Genomic DNA, 23,520 nt, shown 5'->3' with positions numbered 1-23,520 from the left:
AGACAGCTAACAATGAATTGCATAAATTCAGAACTCCTGAGAACAGTTTTCCATGCCAGGTGGAGATATCTTCTGCCTTGTATCACTTCCACTGTTGTTTGGAACATAGTACAGATGTCAAATGAAAGTTTATCAGCCTTTTATGCATTATAGTAGTTGGAGGCAGCAATCTCTGAATGAAATGGGCAGTGTACAGCCCTCTTCTGTGCTTGAGTTACTCCAGAGAGGTTGGGAATGTGTATTTGCAATGTCCTTCATGCTGTAGTAAAGATTTTCATAGCATACAGCATACAATATGTTTGGTCCAGGACAAGAAATATTGGAGCACTTTTACACACCTAGAGGCCTCTAAATCTGTGTAACATACCTGAATAACTAATAATGGAGCTAAATTCTTTCTGTACATTTAGTCATTATCAAAATTTACCTTAAACATGGAGCTGAATTCATCTCATCTAATCTTAGAGTACCTAGGTTCTTCGTTTGCATCTGAACTCTTCACTCTAAGTGCCTTTTGTCTCCATTTAATATATAAAGGTAATTTTAGCCTGTGATTTATTTATTTGAGTTTAGATGCCATATTTAGTATGAAACGGGTATCTGTTTCCTCCCTTAAGTATATGAGATATCTAAACTAGTCACTTAAATACTGAAGTTCACACTGTGGATTTCTATATTCCGTTGGGTGTATCACAGCCCTTAGGGACAGGCAAGCAAAAGCTACACATGAAGGCTATGATATTAGAGCTTTATTGCTTCTTCACTATAAGTAACCCTAATAGCAACCCACTGTCTAAACCCACAGTGTCTAGAAATATAAGGATTAACATTTTGGAGTAGATCTTGAACTGATGGATAAAGGAAAAGATTTCTAATGTATATTGTCATACTGTAGTTTGCCTTTGTTGGATAATAAATGCATTCAATGTCTAGGCAGTCCTTACTAAATCTAAGATTGTAGAATCTGCAAGTAAATTCCTGTTGTTTGTGATCACCAAGTACATTTCATTTTATCCTGAAGCCTAATGACACAGCCACTGCTACATGTCTCATGTCTTCCTTTCTGCATAAAGTAAAGTAAGAGATCCTGGATAGCAGAGAAGGTTTGTCTTCAAAAAGGGGTTGATTAAGTGAAAATTTGGGACTCCAATGTACAGGAGATGGTTGCTTTTGGAGCTAATCTGGATGAATTTTGTCAATGGCATGTGTCGGTCAGCAACTACAGAATGGAATTTAAATCAAAACAAAATATTGCATGCTACATGATAATCCTTCTGACCACACTATTTCACAGAAATCTTAAATACCTTACTGAAAAATTTTCAGATAATTGAGGTGAGATATGAAATATAAGAGAATATATGATATGATAGAAATATTAATATTAGAGTTGTTAGCACCCACGTTTAACAGAAAAAGCCAAAATATTCATATTCTGCAATAGCTATGCTTGTCCCTCAGCCTCAACTTTTCACTTGTTTTGAAGTTTCTGCTGCTGACACTTGGTCAGGAATGGAATTTGAATGAGCTGGTATACTTGCAGATTATATACAAGAAATCATTTGGGAACAGGAATTAGTGCATTATTTGATGTTATTGCTGAAATAATAGTTGCAAAACAGTTAACAGTGTTATTTAAATTGCCATCTTTAGATTTCAGACCCTAGAGACAATTGGAACAGTACTCCTGTGCCATTTATTTCTAGTTGCCACCTGGCTTCTTGCCGTAACAAAATATCACTTCACTTTTGGTTCACGTCTGTTAAATTATCCTTATAACCAGAAAAGCCAAGAATAGGGAAAATTACATTATTTAAAGACCGTAACTGAAAGAACAGAACATTCTAACAAAAGTGGATTCTCCAGCAAATTCCTTTCCTTGGGTATATTTGACCAGACATTTATAGACAATGGACTCTCTATATATTGGTGCAGGAATGTGCTATCACTGGGAATCTGAACAGAGTTCATTTTTCTCTGGTGAATAATGAACTAACCTGATGATCATTATTTGAAGATAAAAAATGAACCAGTTTTCATACATAATATATAAAATGTAATATAATATATCTGAACATTAAGGCCCTGGGTGAGGAGTGTGTAATTATGAACCATGTTAAGGATAAATATAAAAGGAGATACAATTTGTTCTAAGCAAAACACATCTGCAAAGGAAAGTATTTGCTTTTCTTCTGTTCTCTTTAGATAATAAAAAAGAACCAAAATAATTAGTTAGTTAGTTTTAAAAACTATTTATTTCTGAATATGCCATAATTATTTTGTATTTTAATTGCAACATGATCCAAAATCTTTATCTATGAATGGGACCCTCTCATTCTGGATTCTAAACATATGCTCTTTTTTTGGTAATTTACATTATACACATCTCTACAGGAAAACAATATCACAATTTCTGTTACTCACCTTTCTCCAAACAATATAACAATTCCAAAACAAATCCAGGGATTGAACACCAGTCTTCAGACTGCAGGACTTGCTTTGAACTACAATATCATTTATCTTGTCTGAAATACTTCTGATTTAGATGAAAAGTCACAATTCACTAAGGCGCATGGATAGTACTCTTGTGTTCTCCCTGCCAAAAATTGAAAACATTTGGTATACCGGCTATTGCTATTTAGAAAATGTACTGCACTGTCTGTTATACACCTATTGACCAATTCACTCACTGGTTGAATTCAATGTATGTTCATATATGTACTTCAAAGATTCAAAAAGAGTTTGTTTACTGGTGTTGGTTAATAAGCAGGAAGGGAACCACAAGGATTTTTTTTTTTTTTTTTTTGCATTCGAGTAACATAGATGCTAATCAAACTGAATTTTACTTGATAAATGAAATGACCAGTGAAGATGGTTCCAAATTTAAATTTCTACATTTGTGATCCAAATGACACTAGTACAAAGCTTTATACAATTATTTCTTTGACTTTTTAATTAAAATGAATAAGCAAGGACCCCATTTAAATCAATGGGTGCTGACATACAAGAATTCTTGTAGGGGCAGCCTCTTCCTGATGCCTTTCCCAAGGGCATCCTGCTATTCTCATGGCACTGATCTTGTGCCCGTGGAGAGTTGAGGAGACTTTAGGAGAAATGGGCTAGAAGTGAGCTTCCACCAACAGATTCCTGATCCTCTCAAGAGAAAGATGTCAAGATGTCTATCTGATGAGCATGTCAGGACAGTCTAGGAACTTTAGGTTCAAAGACCCTTGCTGTCCTAAATTTAGCTATTCTGTATAACTGTTTATTTGAAAGATGTCTGTTCTTTATAAATATATATATATTCTGCACCACTTCAATGATTAGTGATATCCTTTTGGAGGTATGGAGATCTGATTGCTACTTGAATTATTCTTTCTAGCTAGTCTTGAATATCCAGAATTTGTTGATTTGAGCTTTCTTTTATGAGAACAGATGAGTAAAATGCAATAGAGATTTTGAAGCAGTATTTCTTTCAGGTTAAAGGGCTGGCAAAAGAGAGGGCAAGGATTTTATTGAAAGACAAGTACATGGCTGGAGGGAAGAAGTAATCTTCAGCCTTGGTTTATTTAATATTTTCATTACTGACCTTGGTACAAAAAATACTTGTGTTCTGATAAAATTTACCAAGCTAGCAAAAGTAGAAAACATTGTCAATGTAAACGAGGACCAGGATATCATAGAGGAAAAATTATATGACCATGATGACAGAATAGTATAAATGGAATGTAATAGTACTGAGTGCAAAGTCATTCATTTAAATACTAATAACAAGAATGTCTGCGGTAAGCTGAGAGCTCATTAATTGGAGATGACAGAAAAAGATCTGGGTGTATTAGTTGATCAGAGGATGACTATAAGCCATCAAAATGATGGGAATGCAAAAAAAAAAAAAAAAAAGGATAAATATGATCTTAGAAGCCATCATGAGAGACAATTTCAGGAGACACAGAGAAATAACTGCTGCAGAATTCACCAGGAAGAAAACTTTTAGAATGCTGTAAATAATGAAGATTTCCAGAAGAACAACAAATCTTTCTAGAAGACTAATTCAAAGCAGGCTAATTCAAAGAAAGGCAGAGAATGGACTGTGCAGATAATCCATAGCACGAAACGTCTGCCTAACAGAGCATGGCTTGTTCAGTTTTGCTAAACAAAGGCTTATGGGAGCTATGGCCAATCTCAGTAATACAGGGAGGCTGAAAATGAACCATATAAGCTAAGGGTGCACAAAACAAAAATAAAATCTGTTTAGGATTGGAAATGAAAAGAAGGTTTTTTAACAGGTATTTAAATCATTCAAATTCTGGAACATACTCCAAATAAATATATTGGAGATACAAAACCCCAATGATTTTAAAATGAAGCATGATTGGTTTATGAAATGGATTATGTGATGCTATGATAATTTAGCTCAATACGCAGGAAATAATTTCTAGTCCTGGGCCTCTGTGTCTAGACTGAGCATTACCAAAGTCAGACTAATTTTTTAATTAAGAAAAAGATAGCTGACTTTGGAACAGAGTTGAACAGTTATTTTCTATATCTGTACAATACTGACTGTGATAGAGCCATGGACAAATAATATGTGATCATGTAAGTAAAGACTTTGTCTTACATACATCTGGCTAGGAACTACAGATGAATAAGCACAGACAATCCTCATTTCTGTATTTTATTATCTTATTAGTAATTTTTCTTATACATTCCTGGAGGATATGGAAATACTACTTGATGTGTGTCTTGTTTGAAATTAAATGATATTTACTAATAGCTACCATGCTATGACATCTGGAATATCACATTCTTTACCTAATTTAGGAGGCAGTTTTCATGGCCTAGAAAGAACATGACTTATATCACTGCTAATTTTTTGTGATCCTTGTTATCCACTTCCAGCTATCTGTGAGAGAAATGAACCCTTAGTATTTGACCATAGAGGCTTGACTACACAGCAGTTTAGACCCAATTATTAAATATAACAAGCCCTTCAGGACCTTTGTTCTGTTCGACTTGTGTTGCACAATGCCAGCAATAGCCCTCAAATATGCCAGGCTGTGTTTCAGGGCATGCTACATCCTGCACAGTGCTGCTTAGTTTAAGCTAGGTGCTCAATCAGATACTTGAGCTGAACTATGCCTTAAACTGATCTAAGCTTCAGAGCTGAGCATCTTCCAGGATTGAGCCCCTTGAATGGAAATTCTCAAGTCCTAGTGTTCTGACACAGGCATTAAAGAGCCTGTGACATTATACAAAAGGAAGAGTGTCAACCCGCATGTCCTTGCCAAATGCTAACTTGGTTAATTACAGTCTGCTTTTCTTAATTCTTCTTGAAGTTTTAATTAGATATAGCATTATTCTCTTCGTGCACCACATTGTCACTGGTTGTTCCCACTTGACTATTTTCTATGTTAAAGGTTGTTAATCTTTTGTCCAAAGCTGGCTGCATATTAGAAGCAGGAAAAACGACTAATTATAGACTGCTATTTTTAATATGTGTGTGCTCACCCATTACAAGCATCTAAATTCTCAGAAATGCATATATAAATATATGTATATCTATAGTGAATCGAAAGGTCGATAATATGTGACTTAAAAGGACTTTTCAGAAACAACATGAATGTGTACCAAGTCACCTTACGGTGGCTGGAGAATAAATAGATTATTTCCTGAGATTTCTACATTTTCATACTCACATATCTATGTTTCCACATCAGGCACCAGGCATACATATCTAAATGGAAAACAAGCACATGCTTCTGAAGCCACATACTTAGTTACATTTTTAAAGTGCTTTGGGTTTCGTCAAGTTTGACAGTGCTATATAACTGAATAGATCATTATCGTACACATAACATATAATTATGCCATTGCAAATGATTTTTATTTTTGGTAAGATTGCATTGGGTTCCTTGTAAGATCATGTCAATGTACATATTTATCCTGTAATGTAGAATAGAAAGCTCTTTGTAGACACAATACTACAAAAACTTTCCCTTCTGTATACATGGCTGTGTAAGAAAAAAAAATGCGTTGTGATATGTGGAGTCTTAGTGTATATCAAAATGACCAGATGCATTTTGACATACATTTTTTAATAACATATTGGGGTAGGTTTTTTTTAGTTATGTAATTTAAAAATTATTTCCCAGATGCCTACATTTCTAACATAGCTCTCTGCTTTGACAGTCAAAAAAGGTTTCTTACCTCATTTCTTTACCTCAGCAAACCTGACCAATATTTATTTGAACCTCTTTCTTGGTGCTGTGCAACATCAACAAGCAAATGCTTTGAAATTTGCCAAGCTTGATATCAACTCAGGACAAGTTCAGCCAGAGAGATTCAACAAAATACTTTGTTAATTTTTTGATTCTGCATATTTAACTCCCTTACAATCAGAAAGGCATGTTCTTGCCTTTCAAGAACTTTTCAATTCTTGGAATTGAAATTCAAGTTTTGACATTTTTTAGACTTTTCAAGAAACATTTAGTCGCATTTTCTTTGTCATTCTCATGTAATTTTTAAAATAAGGCTTTATTTAGATATTTTCTTTATAAAAACCCAGTGAGGTGCACAGTGAAGTCACCTGAGGCTTCCTTTAGAGTCAGTAAGAAGAAATAGGGGAGATTCAGCTCATTGCAAGTATCCGGCACAGGTCAGCCACCTATCATTACCTATTACTTCTTCAGATTCTGAATCATGATAATGTAGCTTATTCCAGCCACACAAATTCAGAGCACGTTTTCACGTGTCTAACCATTTCTATAGGAACTAAGTGATTGTAACTAGGTAGCCTAGTTTACTGTCTCTATAACCACTTTGTCCTCCTGCAAACATGTAAATACTGTGCCATCTAACAGATAATGAAGACAGAGTCTCAAAATGAGATCACTAATGGCTCTGACCACAAAAAAAAGCTGCCATTATAGCAATGCCTTATGTTTGGGCTTTCTATTAATTGCTTAGGAAGAAAGAAGCACTTTATAGTGAGATTGGAACAACTCCCTTCGTACAAAGTAGAATTCATTAATGCTGAGATAGGAAACCTGGGCCAGGACACGAAGTGGGTGAAAAGAACAGAACCTCTTTTCATGTGTCTTCTACAGCCGAATGTGGTAGCCGTTTATTCTGTTATTCTTTTGTTCAGTACACTGATTGAGACAATGAAAGAGTTGAGGAAATGCAAAACTTAAATTCTCCATTCCCCAAGAGGGGTTATTAAATATGATTTTCTGACCTGTACCAAAACCAAAACTTCAGAGGAAGAAGGCACACAGTTCTGTAACCCCCAAATTAGTGCTCTCAGATAGATGAATAAGAGCAAAGTGTTTTGGATTTTTGTGAATAGGTTTGTCCTCTGATATTCAAGAATAATTTAGGACAATTAACATAAGACCATGGTTTCTCTCAAGTGGGGTGGTAGAAGTCTGTTTTTGACATGCTTGGTAATTAACATTTGTGAATTTTAATTAGCGGGCTTATAAGATTGTTACCTTCAGAGGATGGATGACATGGACTTGGGTTTCATTTTCATCATCCACATGGAATTATGACCCTGCTTTCCTATGACTAAGAAAAATGCTGAATGATGAGGGAAAAATTGCTGGAGACCATCTGTTTGAAACAAAGATGCTTGAGAGCTTTGGGAAAACATTTCATGTCTTTCATTGCTTGGTGGAAGAATTAACTCATCCTGACATAAACTATGGACAGATATTCACTTAGAGATATTTGAAAGTTAATATGACTTCAATACTGATTTCTCTGAATTTTGGATCAAGCCATAATTTGACTAGTCCGCTGTTTTCATGGTACACTAGGAAATAGTAGTGACAGAAAATAATATAATAATCTCATAAATAATCTATCAAATCAGAAATGGATATGCATATTTTATATCATTTTTTGTATGCTTCACACAGCTATATAGGCGTAAGTCACATTGACTCTTAAGTCTTTAAATCAGTGCTGAATATGAAAATTATATTTTCATATCATTTCAGTAAGCCAAATTCACTTGCATTATAGTAGGAGTTCCTTGAATGTATGTCTTGAGCTAACATGAGTTAACTTTTACAATATAGTTATGCTATCAATGGAACAAAGAAAATGCAAAGTTAAAGCTGTAGTGAATACTGCAATACTTGTCAGTTCATTACTCAAGAATGAAACAAAGGTGCTTAATGTGGGAATGTGCTTAGCTTTCAAATTCTACATATTAAACATAGCCTGTTCTTGAGTAATACTCAACTGAATTCTGAACATTCTTTAAAACAGTATTTCCACTGAGACATCAAATATTTAAGCAGATTTTCAAAACTGACTTGGCGTGGTGATTTCTAATAGTATTTAAGAATTCTCAGTTGTCTTAAGTAATAGGTGTCTCTATAAATTACTTAAAAACTGGGCACATTATTCATGTGTATTCAAAAGAGTCTTGACAGTTTCATTCCATTTTGAGTTATTGAAAGAATTTAATGCAAACTAGATTCTCAAATAATTTATAATTAAAGATTTATTTTTCTCTTGGAAAACAAAATGTATTTACAATTGCAGACTTAATGTTAAAAAATAGTAAAAACTTCCTTCAAACAGTTTCACACCAAACAAATTATTCTTTTATTGTACAGATGAGTTTGAGGTATTTTCTTTTTTTTTCTTTGTCTTTTTCTGATGTACACCTTTAATTCACCCCTGAAGCAGTAATACAGTATCTCAAATCATCTTTCTTCAGTAGAAAGAACTTGATCTTGTCATTTAATAACGCATTCTTAAGCGACTCCTAATTTTAATAGATTCTTTTATACTTTAAGTAAGTCAGCACTTTCACCTACATTTTTTTCTCAGTCTTGTCAGAAAATACAAATTCAAACATTGATGAGATCATTTTATACATATATCATAAACTGATATTACCAGAGAGTACATATATCCATAACAAATTTGTTAAGGTTCAGGATTGTTGTTAAAAAGAATAATTATATATTGTAATCTATCCCCTGCTTTTTTAAATAAGTGATAACTAGATGAGTTTTATGCTAATGATCCCTTGCACTTCAGTAATGTGTATTATATTAAATTTATCAGTTCTTCTATTTAGCTGGTCAAAGTTAGAACAAACTTTTTGTTTTTTTCTTCTCATTCCTCTGCTGGGAGATATTACTTTTGTTATATATTTTTAAGAGGTTTTCCCCTACTCTACTTTTACCAGACCAGGCTGATCCAAACTCAGTATCTGCCTCTGTTGCCCTAGAGTGAAAAAAAAAAGCTTTATGCAATGACTGTATGCATCAAAAAGTGAAAAAATATGTTGCTCTGTATTCATATGCAAAATTATATGTGAATTTGAACTTGGATTGTTGTTTTCACATGAATATACAGCAATACAAAGGATACAATCAGTGTTGAAAGGTTGGTTATATGATCATAGAAACTAAGCAGAGCCTGAAGTGTTCATTACTAAACTTTTACATGTTTTAAACAATATTTGAGGTGTAAAATTGTTCAAGTAAGAGGCTTGTGCTATTGTCTGGAATCCTTAGAAATATTCTTTATTGCTGCTTCTTCTTTAGGACATTCGTGTGCGTTCATTTAAATAATGGTACAGTTTGTAAAGAGAATAAAGATAATAGTATACATGATTATGTATGATTAATATATACTGACTAGAGCACAGGCTTTTAATTAAAGCTTATTCTGTGGTGTTCTGTTCACCTCAATTTTAACTATCCCATCTAACTGGGTTGTTGAATTTTTTTATTGGTAAAACCTAAACAGTACGAACTATGAAACCTATTCAGATTTTGGTGATGTGGTTAAAAAATCAATGAGCAGTAACTTAGGATGAGCAAGGTTTTTTTTCCTTTAAATTTGATTCCTGTTTGAAACATAGTTGTGGTAAATCTGTTATTAGAATATATGCTATGAAACGAATTCAAAATAGACACTAAAGGCCACATCTTCCTATTGCTCTGCAGACAAAACCCGTACGAACATCAGCTAAAAACCTGCTTTCGGAATAACAGCAGACTTTGACCCTTCACTTTTTATTTTACTTAATTCTAGATAAGGGCAATTTTTCCCTTTAAACACATACTGAAAGACACCAGACTCACATTCAAAGAAGTTTGCTCTTCGCATTTATGATGTTTTAATCTTTTAAGCCTTTAACTTATTCTGATTCTTTTTGTTGTTCTTTCCTTTCCCTCCCCCTTAAGCTATCTAGCAGCATTTTGGATATATATAGCAGTGACCATGGAATAGCACCAGCTAATATGGATCTCACAAATGCTTCTTGTCCAGCTACTCTACCTGTAAAAAGGGAACTCACAGGTAAAATAACCTCGATTCTTTAATATTTTATAATTTCAAAAGCGATGGTATTTATCACGTAAACTGAGCCATGAAATAGATCTTCTCCATAATCCTTGCTTGATAATTTTGCAATAGCTTGTACTGTTGCAATGAATGTGAGGTACAAAGTTCAAGGAGAAATGTTTTCTTTCTATTCTCTATTTAACAATTCAGAAACATTTGCTCTGTTGCTATGTGATTTTAATGAATATCACGCTTCTAAAAGGACTAATTATTTTAGGAAATGTAGTGGAGTCTTCCACATGTTGGCTCCTTATCAGTGATATAAATAAATTATCTTCCATTATATTTGTTCTAGGATAGAACAAATGACTCTTTTAAAAGCTTACAATAAGGCTATTCAAGGTAAATCTATATTAGTGGATTAACAACTTTAAAAGTTATATTCAGTTAATCCAAAGAATGCTAACAACCATGTACAATTTATTAGTGTCACTCGAAGGAAACAGTGAGTTTGTTCAATAAGAATATTTAGAAATCTGATTACCTCTTGCATTATGGGATATACAAATCTGGATTCACACTGGTGTATTGTAAGTTTTATCCTGATGTGAAGTACAGCAAACTGGAGAAAAAATAGTAATCTATGGTATTCATACATGTTTAAATAATAAAAAGTACAATAATAAAAACTTAAAAAACCTACTAGACTTGCTTAGAAAATTAGTACTTGACATAGATTTGCTTATGATCTTGTATAATAATAAAAAGACTAAAAGCCTGCTCTTAGCTGAAAGAGGCCACTTTGAAAAGGTGAAAGGGGGACTGAAACAGCAACTTAAGGACTATTTTAATAAATATTGCTTTCTGTCAGAAGCAGATACACGAGCAATGGCAAAGGAGAGACAAAAAAAGGATAACCACAATCTCAGTGAGTATATATTCATATATGATATGGAGATTGTATAGAGAAAACTGAAATAATATACATTACATACTATGCCTCTACTCTCAATTCAAATTGATTGGATAATGAATTTGAATTCCATCTGCAGGCACAGGGAAACAGATTTTTTTTTTCTTGAGCAGAATTGTTTTTTTTTCTTCTCAAAATATTATCCCTGCTGCTAAGTTTTTATTCTACAGTTTTACACGTATCCTGTATGTTTTACTGTTTCTTTTTTTTTTTTAACTTGATATAGTCTTTGAAAATTACAGTGCAAAACAGAGAAGAAAAGATGAAGATTGAGAAACAGAACAGGGAAGACCCAGACTCCTCACAACTTCCTTTAGACTATTATCTGAAGTACCAAGTTAAAGGCTCCAGTCAGGCTGACTCTCTCTATGGGCAACAGGGGAAAAAAAGGCATCTTTGTTGCTGTCAACAAACTTTTGTAGATTGTAAACAGACTACATAGATTTTGGAGCTTCTTTTTAGCCCATGGTCTCTGAAGTGCCACTGCAGCTGCTGCCCGTCTTGATTGGGATGAACTAAAGAGATTTTCTGGATCAGAAAAGACAGCAGGTGTCCAAGTTGTCTGGAATTGCAGGACAGGAAAAGACAGGAGCAAGCTATCTAATATGTAAATATTAATTAAACAAAAATTATTAGAAAACACGACTTAACTCTTTTTGACTCGCAGTTATTTTACCAGCCTTACTTTTTTGGTTGCTATGTGCTTCTGTATGTTGTGTTCTCCTAAGCATTCAAACACATTGGTGCACATGGAATATGAGGGATAGCTTAATAATACATTCATATGGACTATAATCCTTTCTACTGAATATGTGGGTCACAACTGGAAAAAGAAAGATAATTTAATCTATTGAGTGAAATTCCTCTTTCCAGAGAAAGAAGCTAATACATCAGTCAGAACACTTTACCAGTGTGATAGATAACACCTAGCACATTCCCTGAGTTGGAAACAACTAATAACTGCAGAGTCAATTCACTAGCTGCCACACCAACCTCAGAACCTCATTTAAGCTGTAAGAAAAAAAATCTCTATTTATAGGAGGAGATAAAGAACCAAAAGTAATCTAAGAGATAGGGATGAAACTCAGAATAGTCTGTTAGTAAGTATGATTATGAGAAGATTGAAGTTAACCTAGGAAGAGCTACTGGGCATCCCGTCTCTGCATACTTTTTTAATATGGGTCCCTTGAGTTGTAAAGTCTGACTTTTTGACTTCCATTCAAAATTAGACCATCAAACTTGAAATGTATATTTACATAAATAGATAAAGGAGATGTATCTGGTCTATTCGTGTTCTGAGATGGTCTGTTAACTTTGCTCTGCTTTAGTATAGTTGATTTATTGTGGTGAGCCCTTTTGAGAAGCAAGGGAGAACTCATGGGCCAAAGCTGATTCCCCAAAGACAGATGGGAGATGCTCTTTGGGCTTGTCTGTTATAAAAAGTGATATTCTGCATATAAAAGTACCTGGAAAAAATCTGGTGAGGAAGCAGAAGTGAATTCTCCCTAAATTAGTGAAATGAGAGGCAGAAAGGCAACAAGCCCTTATGAAAAGGAGAGGCAACCGCCCAGACTGGACAGCCAGTACTATGCTTACAAGATCGTCTGAGAGCTCAGAGAAGGAGAAAAATTTAAGATATATATTTTTTCCTTTGTAACTAAGCTACAAATTAACAGATCTACCATATATAGCTCCTCTTAGAAGGATCAATTTAAATACAGCAAACAAAGTTTGGGTTATTTAAATTATATTTTTTTTTCCTTTGCATTTTTTTCTATGACCTTTGAAAGTTATTGTAGATTTGCTCAGGCAGTCCATCACTGAAGTAAATAAAAGTGCTGAGGATGAAGCATTTTTTTGGAACACAATCTGTTCTCTGATGCAGTTGTGTTCTTTGTGGTTTTCACTGCTGACGTTGTAGCAGAAAAAGGCAAAAGAAAAAGCTGAAGGCATTAACAGTAGCTGAGATAACTAACCTGCTAACCAAAGCTGTAGCAGGAGTTTGGACATAATGTGTACTGCTGGATGAGTTGCCTTTTGCTCTTGTTGAAGTTGTCACCAAAACTCAACTGAGATGGAAGATCATTGTATGGGAACAGAGTGGTGAAAGGGCACAAAGCTACATGAGAAAAGATGTGTTATCCCACATCCAAGGGAAAATAAAAGACTAAATTATTCACTAGGGATCCAGCAGTAAAGGGATGGGAAACCTACCAAGTTGGGTAAGAGGATACTGATCGTGGAGTTTGTCTTAAGAGTATATATGAGACGTAAAATAGCATGTTGAAATTTCTATTTGAGGAAGAATATTTCATTGACTGACTAATTTCTTTTTGACAGTTGAGAGAAGAAGAAGGTATAATATTAATTACCGAATCAAGGAGCTTGGCACACTCATCCCCAAATCTAACGATCCGTGAGTTCAGCAGTGTTTTCTGTAATGATGTTTATCTTTTAAACAACAACAACAACAATAATACTAAATAATAAGAATGATAATTAAAAGGTTGCGTAGTTGTATAGTTGGCTAATGAGATACAGAATCTATGATACCAAGTAGCTGGCTCAAATCAAGCTGTCCAAGTAAAAAATCTTTGACTGATTTTTGGTGGTGGTTAGGAAATGTTATGTGAAAGGGTAATAAAAGGAAAGTGAATCTATTAATTCCAAATTGTTAAAGAGAGACCTCCACACCAAGGTGGGGCAGGCAGGGGAGAAATCCCCCCAACACCAGAAAGTCCAGGCCCCTATTGCTGGGAGCAATTGGTTTTCCTCTCTGGAGAAGGAAGGAGTGATGCTTCCATCCCTAGTCATGGGCCCTCTAGTGGGATAAAACAAAATGTCTGTTGCAACTCCTGGTTTAAGCAGGAAAAAAAAAAAAGAGTTTAATAATCCATTGACTCATGAACATTTTTCAGAAGTCTCCCCTCAAAAAAAAACAACAGTCCTGAAATGCAAGGTACTTTTCTGATAAAAATAATAATTACTATAATAACAGCATTTTATACTAATGCATATACTTAGAGTAACACAAAATACACACTGCTTAAACTATACTTGTATTCCCTGAAAGCTTGTATTTGTCATCAACTCCCTCAGCAGGAAAAATTATTGCAGGATTAGCAATAGCAATTCAGTGTGATGTTTAATTCTGGACCTTAGCCTTAGATTTCTCACATCAGTCAGGGATAGTTTAAGACTTGATATGGTTGTCGTTTGTATACAACTGGTTATATAGATTTAGTCTTTATCACTTGCGTGTCAGTGCAGACATGCAATGTAGACCCAGTGCAGACTTTCCTTCAAATGAAAAGATCTATTCATACTTCAGCCTATCCCTGCTCCCCTCACCCCTGCCATGACTAAAACTTTTGATTGTATGGAGGACCTTTACAAAAATCTAAAGCTGTGTCAGATTTAGACAAGCACAAGCTTGGCATGACAAACCACTTTGAGTGAAATCACCAGTGAAAACAACTGTTTTGAGAGAATTCATAGACCCGTTCCACAGCATCAACCCAAGATGCTGCTGTTATTAACAAGAGTCTGGTATAACAGCTGAGAAAAAATAAAAAGCATTCTGAGCTCCTAAACACAGTTTAGCTCGCTTGTGATCTCCTACAAATACACATTGATAGATGAGCTTTAATTTTGCTTGTGTACCTCTCAGCATTCCAAACTATTTGGCGAATACTTGAAAGATTACTCAGAAAAACAGTGGATGGCACTGTTGGTTTGCAGCTATAAAGTAATAATGGAAGCAAGTTATGCTGCAATTAGAAATGGGGGCGAGGTACAAGTTCCAATTATGATTTTGATAGCCTGCAGAGGTGTTTCAGTTGAGTATTTCAGTTTGGATCCAGATGTAGCTTATGAATTTATTCCAAAAGTAAATACCTAGATTTAAACTCTTCTTAAAATGTATGAGCTGCACATGCAGCTTTGCTCCAGTGATGATGACTTTTACTCACTAATTTTGGTGAAATCCTGTAAAAAGGGGTTCATGAAAAGAGGCTGAGGGCATTACCTTTTCTTGTTTTCTTTCATCCAAGAATGAATTTGGCAACATGACAGCCATATGGGTTTATGTTTATAAAACAAGTAGATAAAATAAGGTGTCCCAAGTTCTCAGGATTGCTGTTTTCAAAAATCAGAACTGAGTTTAGAATAGCTTTATTTACAAGCTTTAAAACTGGCACTAATTAAAAAGAAGCATCAAAATATGCATGTTATTCTTGGAAAATTTAGGTTAAAACATAACTGTGTTATATTGTGGTGCCAGGTTAAATTAATCAAAATAACAAGTGTAAATATGGCTTTTTTTTTCTCTAAGCGTAAATTCGTCAATTTGACCATGTTGTTTTGTTGGCCCAACACATCAAAATCATTATTTCTTTCAGGAATGGTCCTGTTTTGCCAAATCACAACTCTGTGCACCTACCATCTCTTTCAGTTCTTGCTTTTTCCTTCATAACACCTTACTGTGTCCCCAGTTTGCCCTCTTTTTCTTTGAAAGAAAAAGATATATCATTTCTTACAATATTTTCTCTGTGGAGTTTTATGAGACATAGCATTTTCACCTCATACATTGATTTGAAAAGATTCTTCTTATAGTGGGGACTTAGCTGTAAATGGAGACACTTTACTGATGTTTGAACTAATAACGGTGAAGCAAACCAGCCCTTGCACTGAAGAGCAAATACTACTATAACTGAGTCATTGTGGTTAGGACGCCTGTACCAGATGGCTTCAAGAAGATTACATTCAAACTCAGCAACAGAAAGGACATTTTTGATGCTATTTAGAAACCTTTAAAGATTTATATTTCTTAGAAGTCTTCTTGTGTGTGTGTGTGCTTTCTTTTTTTTTTTAGTTCATTTTTGCTTTGTTAGTTAGTTATACACTTGTTTGACTCCTGCAGAGGTTCTACAAGGACTCTCTTTGAATTGGATTAAAACCTCCATTCTCCTCACTCTTTTTATTTAATAGTGAGAAGTGTGGATTACCTTACTTAAATGACTGGGCGTTCTAAGTTCATCAGATTTAGAAAATGGAGATAAACCTGATGGCTTTCTTAAGGTGCAAAGAACTCCTCTGTTTCTTTTGTTCAGTTTTCAGCACTTAGATATCCAAATGACACATGCTTCATAAATTCCAAATGGTTAGATAGAATAATTTTGAAGTAAAATTAAAAATGATTCAAAATACTGAGTGAAATTTTGCTGAAAAAAAAAAGTCCAATCTGCTCCTTTAAATAAACCTACTTTTCCATTCTTGATTCTTTTGTGTTAAGCTTTTCGGATTCCAATTTCAGGTGTTTAACAGAACTTCACAGTGTGACAGACTCTGGAAATGCTAACACAGGAACTACTTTATTGTAGTCAGACTGGAATAATCAGAAATAGCAAAAAAAAATCTTTCATGTAAGAATTCTAGTCATTTTATAAAATCGAGATGTTGAGAGAATCACTGATGGTTTGGGAAGAATTAGTGGATTATTTTCACTCTTTTTATGCTTAAAGCCTCTCTCTGTGTCTGAGGTTGTGTTGTCCCTGGACACAGCTTCTCATGGCTAGAACTGCCAAGCTTAATGTAAAGGAAAAAGCTTGTGCAAGCAGATGCTATAGAAAATGGAAGCTTGCTGTCCTTTGAGGAGAACCTGCTTAGTAATTGCACAGGTCATCAAAACAGGTACAAAGTCCTTCAAGGTATTTCTTTGAACAAGCTCAGTTTAAAGATAATTTCTGAGAAGGCAGAGAAGAAATGGTCTGCAAATGTAGTTTGAACTTCAGTAGTGTATCTATTATTGGTAACAGCTCTCTGACTGGCAAACCTACTGTGACTATATCACCTACTCACAGACTGTGTTTTTGTTAGTTTTAATTTTAGTTGATTAGATTCTCTTGTCCTTTCTGCAATTCTTCAGCTTGTGTAAACTGGGGAAGCTCCTTTGCCTTCAAAAGAGTTACCCTAATGGAAAAGAACTGAAGATCTGTCTCATGGCTATGTTTCTTTTAGCCTAGATAGATGACTGTTTCACTAAGTTTGAGGCCTTTTACTTTTGTAGAAAGATTTAGTTGTTAAAGTTAGGAGGAACTAAGAATTTGACACTAATAGAGCATATATATTCTTTACTTCTTTGCTAGTTTTCCATACAAAACATGTCATGTAGTGGATCTCCTTTAATTAAGCTAGATAATACATCTGTAATTTGCTTGAAATATCACATGATTGTACTAGTCACATGTAAATGCTCTGTTAAGTTGAAAGCTGACACTGTGCTGGTAGCTATACTAACACACATACAAAATCACAATCCTCCTTGGACTCCAGGGTCCAGGACTGCGGGACCTCAACTGCTCTCAGCAAAACTGCTTTGTAAGCAGAGTTGCTCAGATGTATCGGTATTTATAGGGCTGAAGCCTGATATACACATAATAATAATGTAGGTTTTAAAAAAAAAGTCAGGAATGAATAGATAATAAAAGAGTAAAATGTGAAAAGAGCTCCTTCCAGCTCCAAAGATTAGTTCATCTGTATCAAGACAGATAACTTCAAAACAGTGATGATTCTAGTTTTATAAAGCAGTTATCTAGTTTAATAAAGCAGATAAAATGACAAAAAACTACCAGTGGTTTTTCACTTAAAAAAAAAATGTTTCTTAAATGTTTCTGTGAGCCTCATCCATTCAAATTTATTCTCTGTTCTATACTGGGCAAGAATGATGTAAAAATTTCTAGAATAGTTTTTCCTCTCAAGCATACACACCTGGAACAGGCACCAAGGAATGGCCTGAGCTGGTTATTGTCAGATTTCTGTGACCAGTTTAAATAGGGCAGTTTTGTCCTTTTCAGGCTTGTTTTTAGAACCAGAACTTTTTGATCTCTGTCCTTTTGATCTAAGCCTGCGCGCAGTGAAGTGGATAATTTGGATAAACGATTCTACGATTCTATCTTTATATTTAAGGCAGTGGTGCCCATTACAAAACATGGAACTTTATCAGAAATTCAACATTTTCAATAAAATTCATTCTTATTTCAATGCCTTCCATGCATGACAGCCCTTGTGCACATTCATTTTGGTTAATGGGACTACTTGTAAACTAGAAGTTAAAATGTGGTTTTGTGAGTTTTAATCTCATTTTTTAAGAAATTCTTATTTTGAGCTGGGCTGTACATATAGCTATGGTCTTTAACCTGCTGTACATTGTTTCAAGGTTTGTGAACACACTTGATCAAAAACTTTTGTCATATGCCAGCCACTGTGGTGATTTCTCTGCTCTCTCATCAATGAGGAGTGGCATTCAGCATAGACCATTTTTTTCTCAACAAGTATAAAAGCAACCTCATTAGTAAGTCAGGTAAAAAGAGGAGTATATTTGAAATGTTCTTTAAAAATTTAGGCTTAAGTCCTCAGTAATGTATATTTCCTAGTTCATTAATGCAGAAATACTGCACATAGATTTTAATCTTAGAGTTAATAATAAAAGCAATTTTCACTAAAAATATAAAAACTGTAATGGTAGAATCATGATATTGCATTTAGCTCTCCCACAAAAAGTCACTTTATTACTTTCTTTTGACACTTATTTTCATTCTGGGATTAATTTTACTATATAAGGGCTTCTTAACTATTCTATTAAAATTTCCATTCAGAAGCAATAATATCTAAGAGTGAATAATAGTCATGTAAATCATTATTTCATATTAATGTAAAAGATTTTGTAAGTTCTTATGAATTCTGCTGACATGTACAATTGTGAAAAGGTTATCTCTACATTCTGCAGTGATATGCGCTGGAACAAAGGAACTATTTTAAAAGCATCAGTGGAGTACATCAAGTGGCTACAAAAAGAACAACAGAGAGCCAGAGAATTAGAACACAGACAGAAGAAATTAGAGCACGCTAACAGAAGACTTCTACTTCGGATTCAGGTTTGTATAAAAGTGTTGCCATGAGCTACAGCGCGTTCTCGCTACTTATCCCTCATCAGATTTTATTAATCTCTACCATATTTTCCCAAATGACATTTATTAAAAATGAATAGATTTTCTCTTTTTAATGTTATAAATATTGGGGGGGCGTATTTTTTTAGATTTCTAGGAAATTCCTTTGTTAATTAGTCTTTATATAGAGGAACACATGGACAGATAAGGAAATATTTGTAGAAATAGTTTTCACATAATATCCTGAGAAAGACAACAAAGGAAGGAAAAAGTGTATTTCTCCTGCCAAGAATCAGTACTGGACTCTGAATTCTCTTTTTACTTTTCATTTTACTTTAGAAGACATTTCACAGACGACAATGCCTTGGGTAGACTGTCTTATGCTGTATTATATTGAACAACATTTGCTTGCATGACACAAAACATCAGAATATGGCCCTGAATGGCCTGAATGCAAGATTAGAGTATATATATATATATATGTGTGTGTGTGTATATATACACACATATATATGTATGTCTATACGTAATAAATCATCATCAAATATTGTGGTATATACATATACCTGTATATCATAAGCATCATCAAGTATTGTATCTTCTGTTTCTTAGATGAGTCTGAACTTCCATGGATTATGAACTAGAAAGTTGCAACATTTTCCTATCTATCACATATACATGGCTCAGTAGCATAGGTGATGGTTTTAGAAAGGCTATCCTACCTCTTACATTCTTGTAGCCACCTAAAGATGGGAATGGAATTAGAAAGAAACCAACCTATGATGTGCCACACTGCAAATTATCATAGATTAAACATTATTGTATTTTTTATTGTATGTTTAAAACATTGTCTCACAACTGAGCAAGAGGTCCAGTTTTCATTGCTTTTAATCTGTACATTTGACTGGTGAGCTTATTATTGCAGTAATTGTGAAAACACAATTCTTCCAAAATAATTATTGAATTGTTTTTGTTTGAAACATTAGGAACTAGAGATACAGGCTCGTGCGCATGGTCTTCCTGTCATGTCTTCTCTCAGTGCTGTAGATGTGGCTGCCCAGGTCATCAAGCAGCGGTCTTACCCGGAGGAAAACTCTGTGGACTACTCTCAACAAATGTCTTTGGCACATGGACAAAATTCTGATGTTTGTGATGGATCAACAGCCTTTTCTGATCCACTTTCACACTTTACAGATTTGTCCTTCAGTGCAGCTTTAAAAGAAGAACAACGGCTAGAGGAAATTTTACTGGATGACACAGTATCACCATTTGGAACTGATCCTCTCTTGTCTTCCGCGTCACCAGCTGCATCAAAAGAGAGCAGCAGGAGGAGCAGCTTTAGTACAGATGATGGAGATGATTTATAAAAGCAAAAGTACCCTCATGATTCTTTAACCACTTCCAAAAAGACAGCTTGATATAAGCGTGATGTTTGTGCTTATTTCCAAGATGAATATGGAAACCAACGTGAAGATAAGTTACTACAATGCAAGGGTTTAAATGAGCCCTGACTTCACAGGAACATGAGATGGACATGAAGTCATATCACTTTGTCCTGAATTCACAACATCTACTCACAGCTGACATTTGCACAAATATTGTTTATCACAGGGAACATTTTACTATCTTTCTCTGATTTTTTTACAGCAATATGAAAACTGAAAATGGTTACCACAACATCCATGACAGAAGTATCCAAACTTGTTTAAGTCTGCGTTCACTTCCTTCTGCTATATCCAGAATTTTTGTCATCTGTTGATTTCTTCTTTTATAAATAAAATTAGAAGTTTATATTAAAAGCTGTAAAAACATGCAAAACCACAGGGAAATATTTAAACTGTGAGGCATATGTGATACAAATATTGAAGTCCAGGAAAAACAGACATGCGCATTTTCATATGAATGAAGTGAGTATGTCTGACACTGTATAGTCTTCTTTTTAAACAAAACTAAAAATCCATTAAATGTTTCATGGAATCTCACTTTATAATTTTGTTTGTAGAAAAAGATCAGACTTTTAATATATATTTCAATGATACAAAAGAAGAATGGAAAGTGATACGGTGATGGAGACACAAAAGAACTCATCAGACAGAAAAGATAAGATGTTTCAGCCAAAAGTATTCAGAAAAATTTTGTAAACGCACAGGACTCAACGAAAATATTCTGTGTTACAGTTAACACAATTTAAAACAACCACTACTGCTAATAGTGCTATGAAGTCAGCTGCTTATTCCACAAATATTCAAGCTATGTCTGTATTGTATAGAAATGATCAGAATTCAGACAAGATACTATGATCTTTCATGAATTCAGTTTTCTTTGGCAGAAGAATAATGTTTTTCTAAAGGGACTCTTCCTAATCCTTGCCCCATCCCTTGATCCATTTGGAAATGGAGGGAAATTACAAGATTCCCATTACACACATAGAAGTGGGGAAATTTAACTTCAAATTTGGCTTTGGATTCACTACAGCAAAGTTGAAAGGGTTGACTTTTCAAATCAAAGGGGATATTCTTCAATGTTGATATGATGTACCACTTTCCAGAACCAGCATGCGAGGAGTGGGCATTCACAAAATGTGCACTGATGAAGCAGTAAAGGCTTGGCAATTAGAGGGCAGGTAGAAGACTTGCTACTTCTGTACGTAGCAACATTTTGGGGAGTGATGTATACAATATATGTACATTAAGCACAATCATTCTAAATGTGGTAGTAACACATGGGAAAATAAGCTGGCCCAAGTTCTTGCTCAGCAAAAGCCAAAAGCATATATTTGGAAGTTCTCTAACAATTCAAGATATATTTTAACAGTGTGTATTAAGCTTAGCTGTCACAGAGCCTGCCACTCTCCCTGGAAGTGTTGCATAATCGGAAAGAGCAAGAAGAGGCTAGGATGGATAGCAAAGAGAGTGAATGTTTTAAATACATTTAAATATATCATAGAACCATAGAATCATAAGGGTGGAAGGGACCTTTGGAGACCATCTAGTCCAACCCTCCTGCACATGCAGTCACCATGTGGCACAGGACTGCATCCAAGCAGGTCTTGAAGATCTCCAGAGAAGGAGACTCCACAACCTCTCTGGGCAGCCTGTTCCAGTGCTCTGTCACCTTCACTGTTAAGAAATTTTTCCTGAAGTTCCTGTGGAACTGTTGGTGCTTCCATTTGTGGCCATTTCCTCTTGTCTTGTCACTGGCCACCACTGAAAAGAGGCTGGCCGCATCCTCCTCACTTCCCCCCTTAAGATATTTATAGACACTGATTAGATCCCCTCTCAGCCTTCTCTTCTTCAGGCTGAACAGGCCCAGCTCTCTCAGCCTTTCCTCATAGGGCAGATGTTCCAGGCACCTGATCATCCTCATAGTCCTGCAGTAGACTCTTTTCAGTAGTTCCACGTCCCTCTTGTACTGGAGAGCCCAGTTATTAACATTACTCAAGAACAGAGCATTCATCTCAGAGTTTCTTCATATTGCCTCTGTTATTGCTGGTTCCCCAAATGAGTTCTCCAAAATGACTAGTTTTCTAGTTCTCATGAGATCTGTGTTCTTCCGAGACTGTAGCCCCTTGCAAAATAATCCATACAGTGTCATCGTAGTTGCTTAACTGGAAGGTTGGCGAGGAGATGCTAAAATACCTTTAGATGGCTAAGAAAGATGATGGAGTGTCCAATTAAACAAGAATATTTGTGTTTTTAGGAAACTCAAGCATTTGTGTTAGCCTATGCATACTACTTTTATATAAGCTGAATAAAGCAGACTTCTTGTCAGATATGTGCTCCCACATAGGCTAGAACAAACCTTTTCCATGACAAATGTTCAGGTGTGCTTCCAGTGTATGGTTAAAAATAATAATAGCAACGAAGAGGGTTCTGGTCATTCTCATCTTTTTTCTTTTTTTTTTTTGGCCTAGAGGAAAGGAAAGAGAAATGGATATTAACCAAAGGTAATTGAACATAGGACAGAACATCATTTTAATTGGAATGTTTGTATAAATTAGGTTCATTAGGAAAAGAAATCACTTTGTCATAGTTTTGCTGAAGACTGGCTAATATTGAAAGTTGAATACAAAATATGATGACTTAAAAGTAACATTTATATCCACATTATGCCTAGTGTAGGATGTGTATTGTCCATTTCAGCTGATGAAAGGAAAGGATACTTAGTTGATATCAAATGCCATTTGTCCTTGTACTGTAGTTTCTACTACATTAGTTTTAAATACACCAATGCGGATTGCTCATAATGGAGAAAAAGAAATTAAATATGAATGTATTACATGAT

At 34.8% G+C, this 23,520-nt stretch overlaps 1 protein-coding gene across 2 annotated transcripts in view; it reads left to right on the top strand.

The window, feature by feature from the left end:
* The window catches only part of TFEC (transcription factor EC), a 30,325-nt gene extending 9,692 nt beyond the window's left edge, over positions 1-20,633 (top strand). The window contains exons 3-7 of one of the 2 annotated variants that reach the window (XM_088523701.1): positions 10,218-10,332; positions 11,192-11,245; positions 13,631-13,706; positions 19,077-19,224; positions 20,223-20,633. In XM_088523701.1, coding sequence (XP_088379827.1) covers positions 10,218-10,332; positions 11,192-11,245; positions 13,631-13,706; positions 19,077-19,224; positions 20,223-20,603 — 774 coding nt within the window. In that variant the 3' untranslated portion in view covers positions 20,604-20,633. Of the gene's footprint in view, positions 1-10,217; positions 10,333-11,188; positions 11,246-13,630; positions 13,707-19,076; positions 19,225-20,222 lie in introns of both variants that reach the window. The other variant, XM_088523695.1, reaches the window with a different exon arrangement.
* Positions 20,634-23,520: the final 2,887 nt, after the last annotated feature.

This window comes from Tinamus guttatus, unplaced genomic scaffold (genome assembly GCF_059628265.1).
Source record: "Tinamus guttatus ecotype Peru unplaced genomic scaffold, ASM5962826v1 Tinamus_guttatus_pri_ptg000018l, whole genome shotgun sequence".
NCBI lineage: Eukaryota > Metazoa > Chordata > Aves > Tinamiformes > Tinamidae > Tinamus > Tinamus guttatus.
Note: the sequence above shows the minus strand (reverse complement) of the source record. Positions and strands in the feature narration are given on the sequence as shown.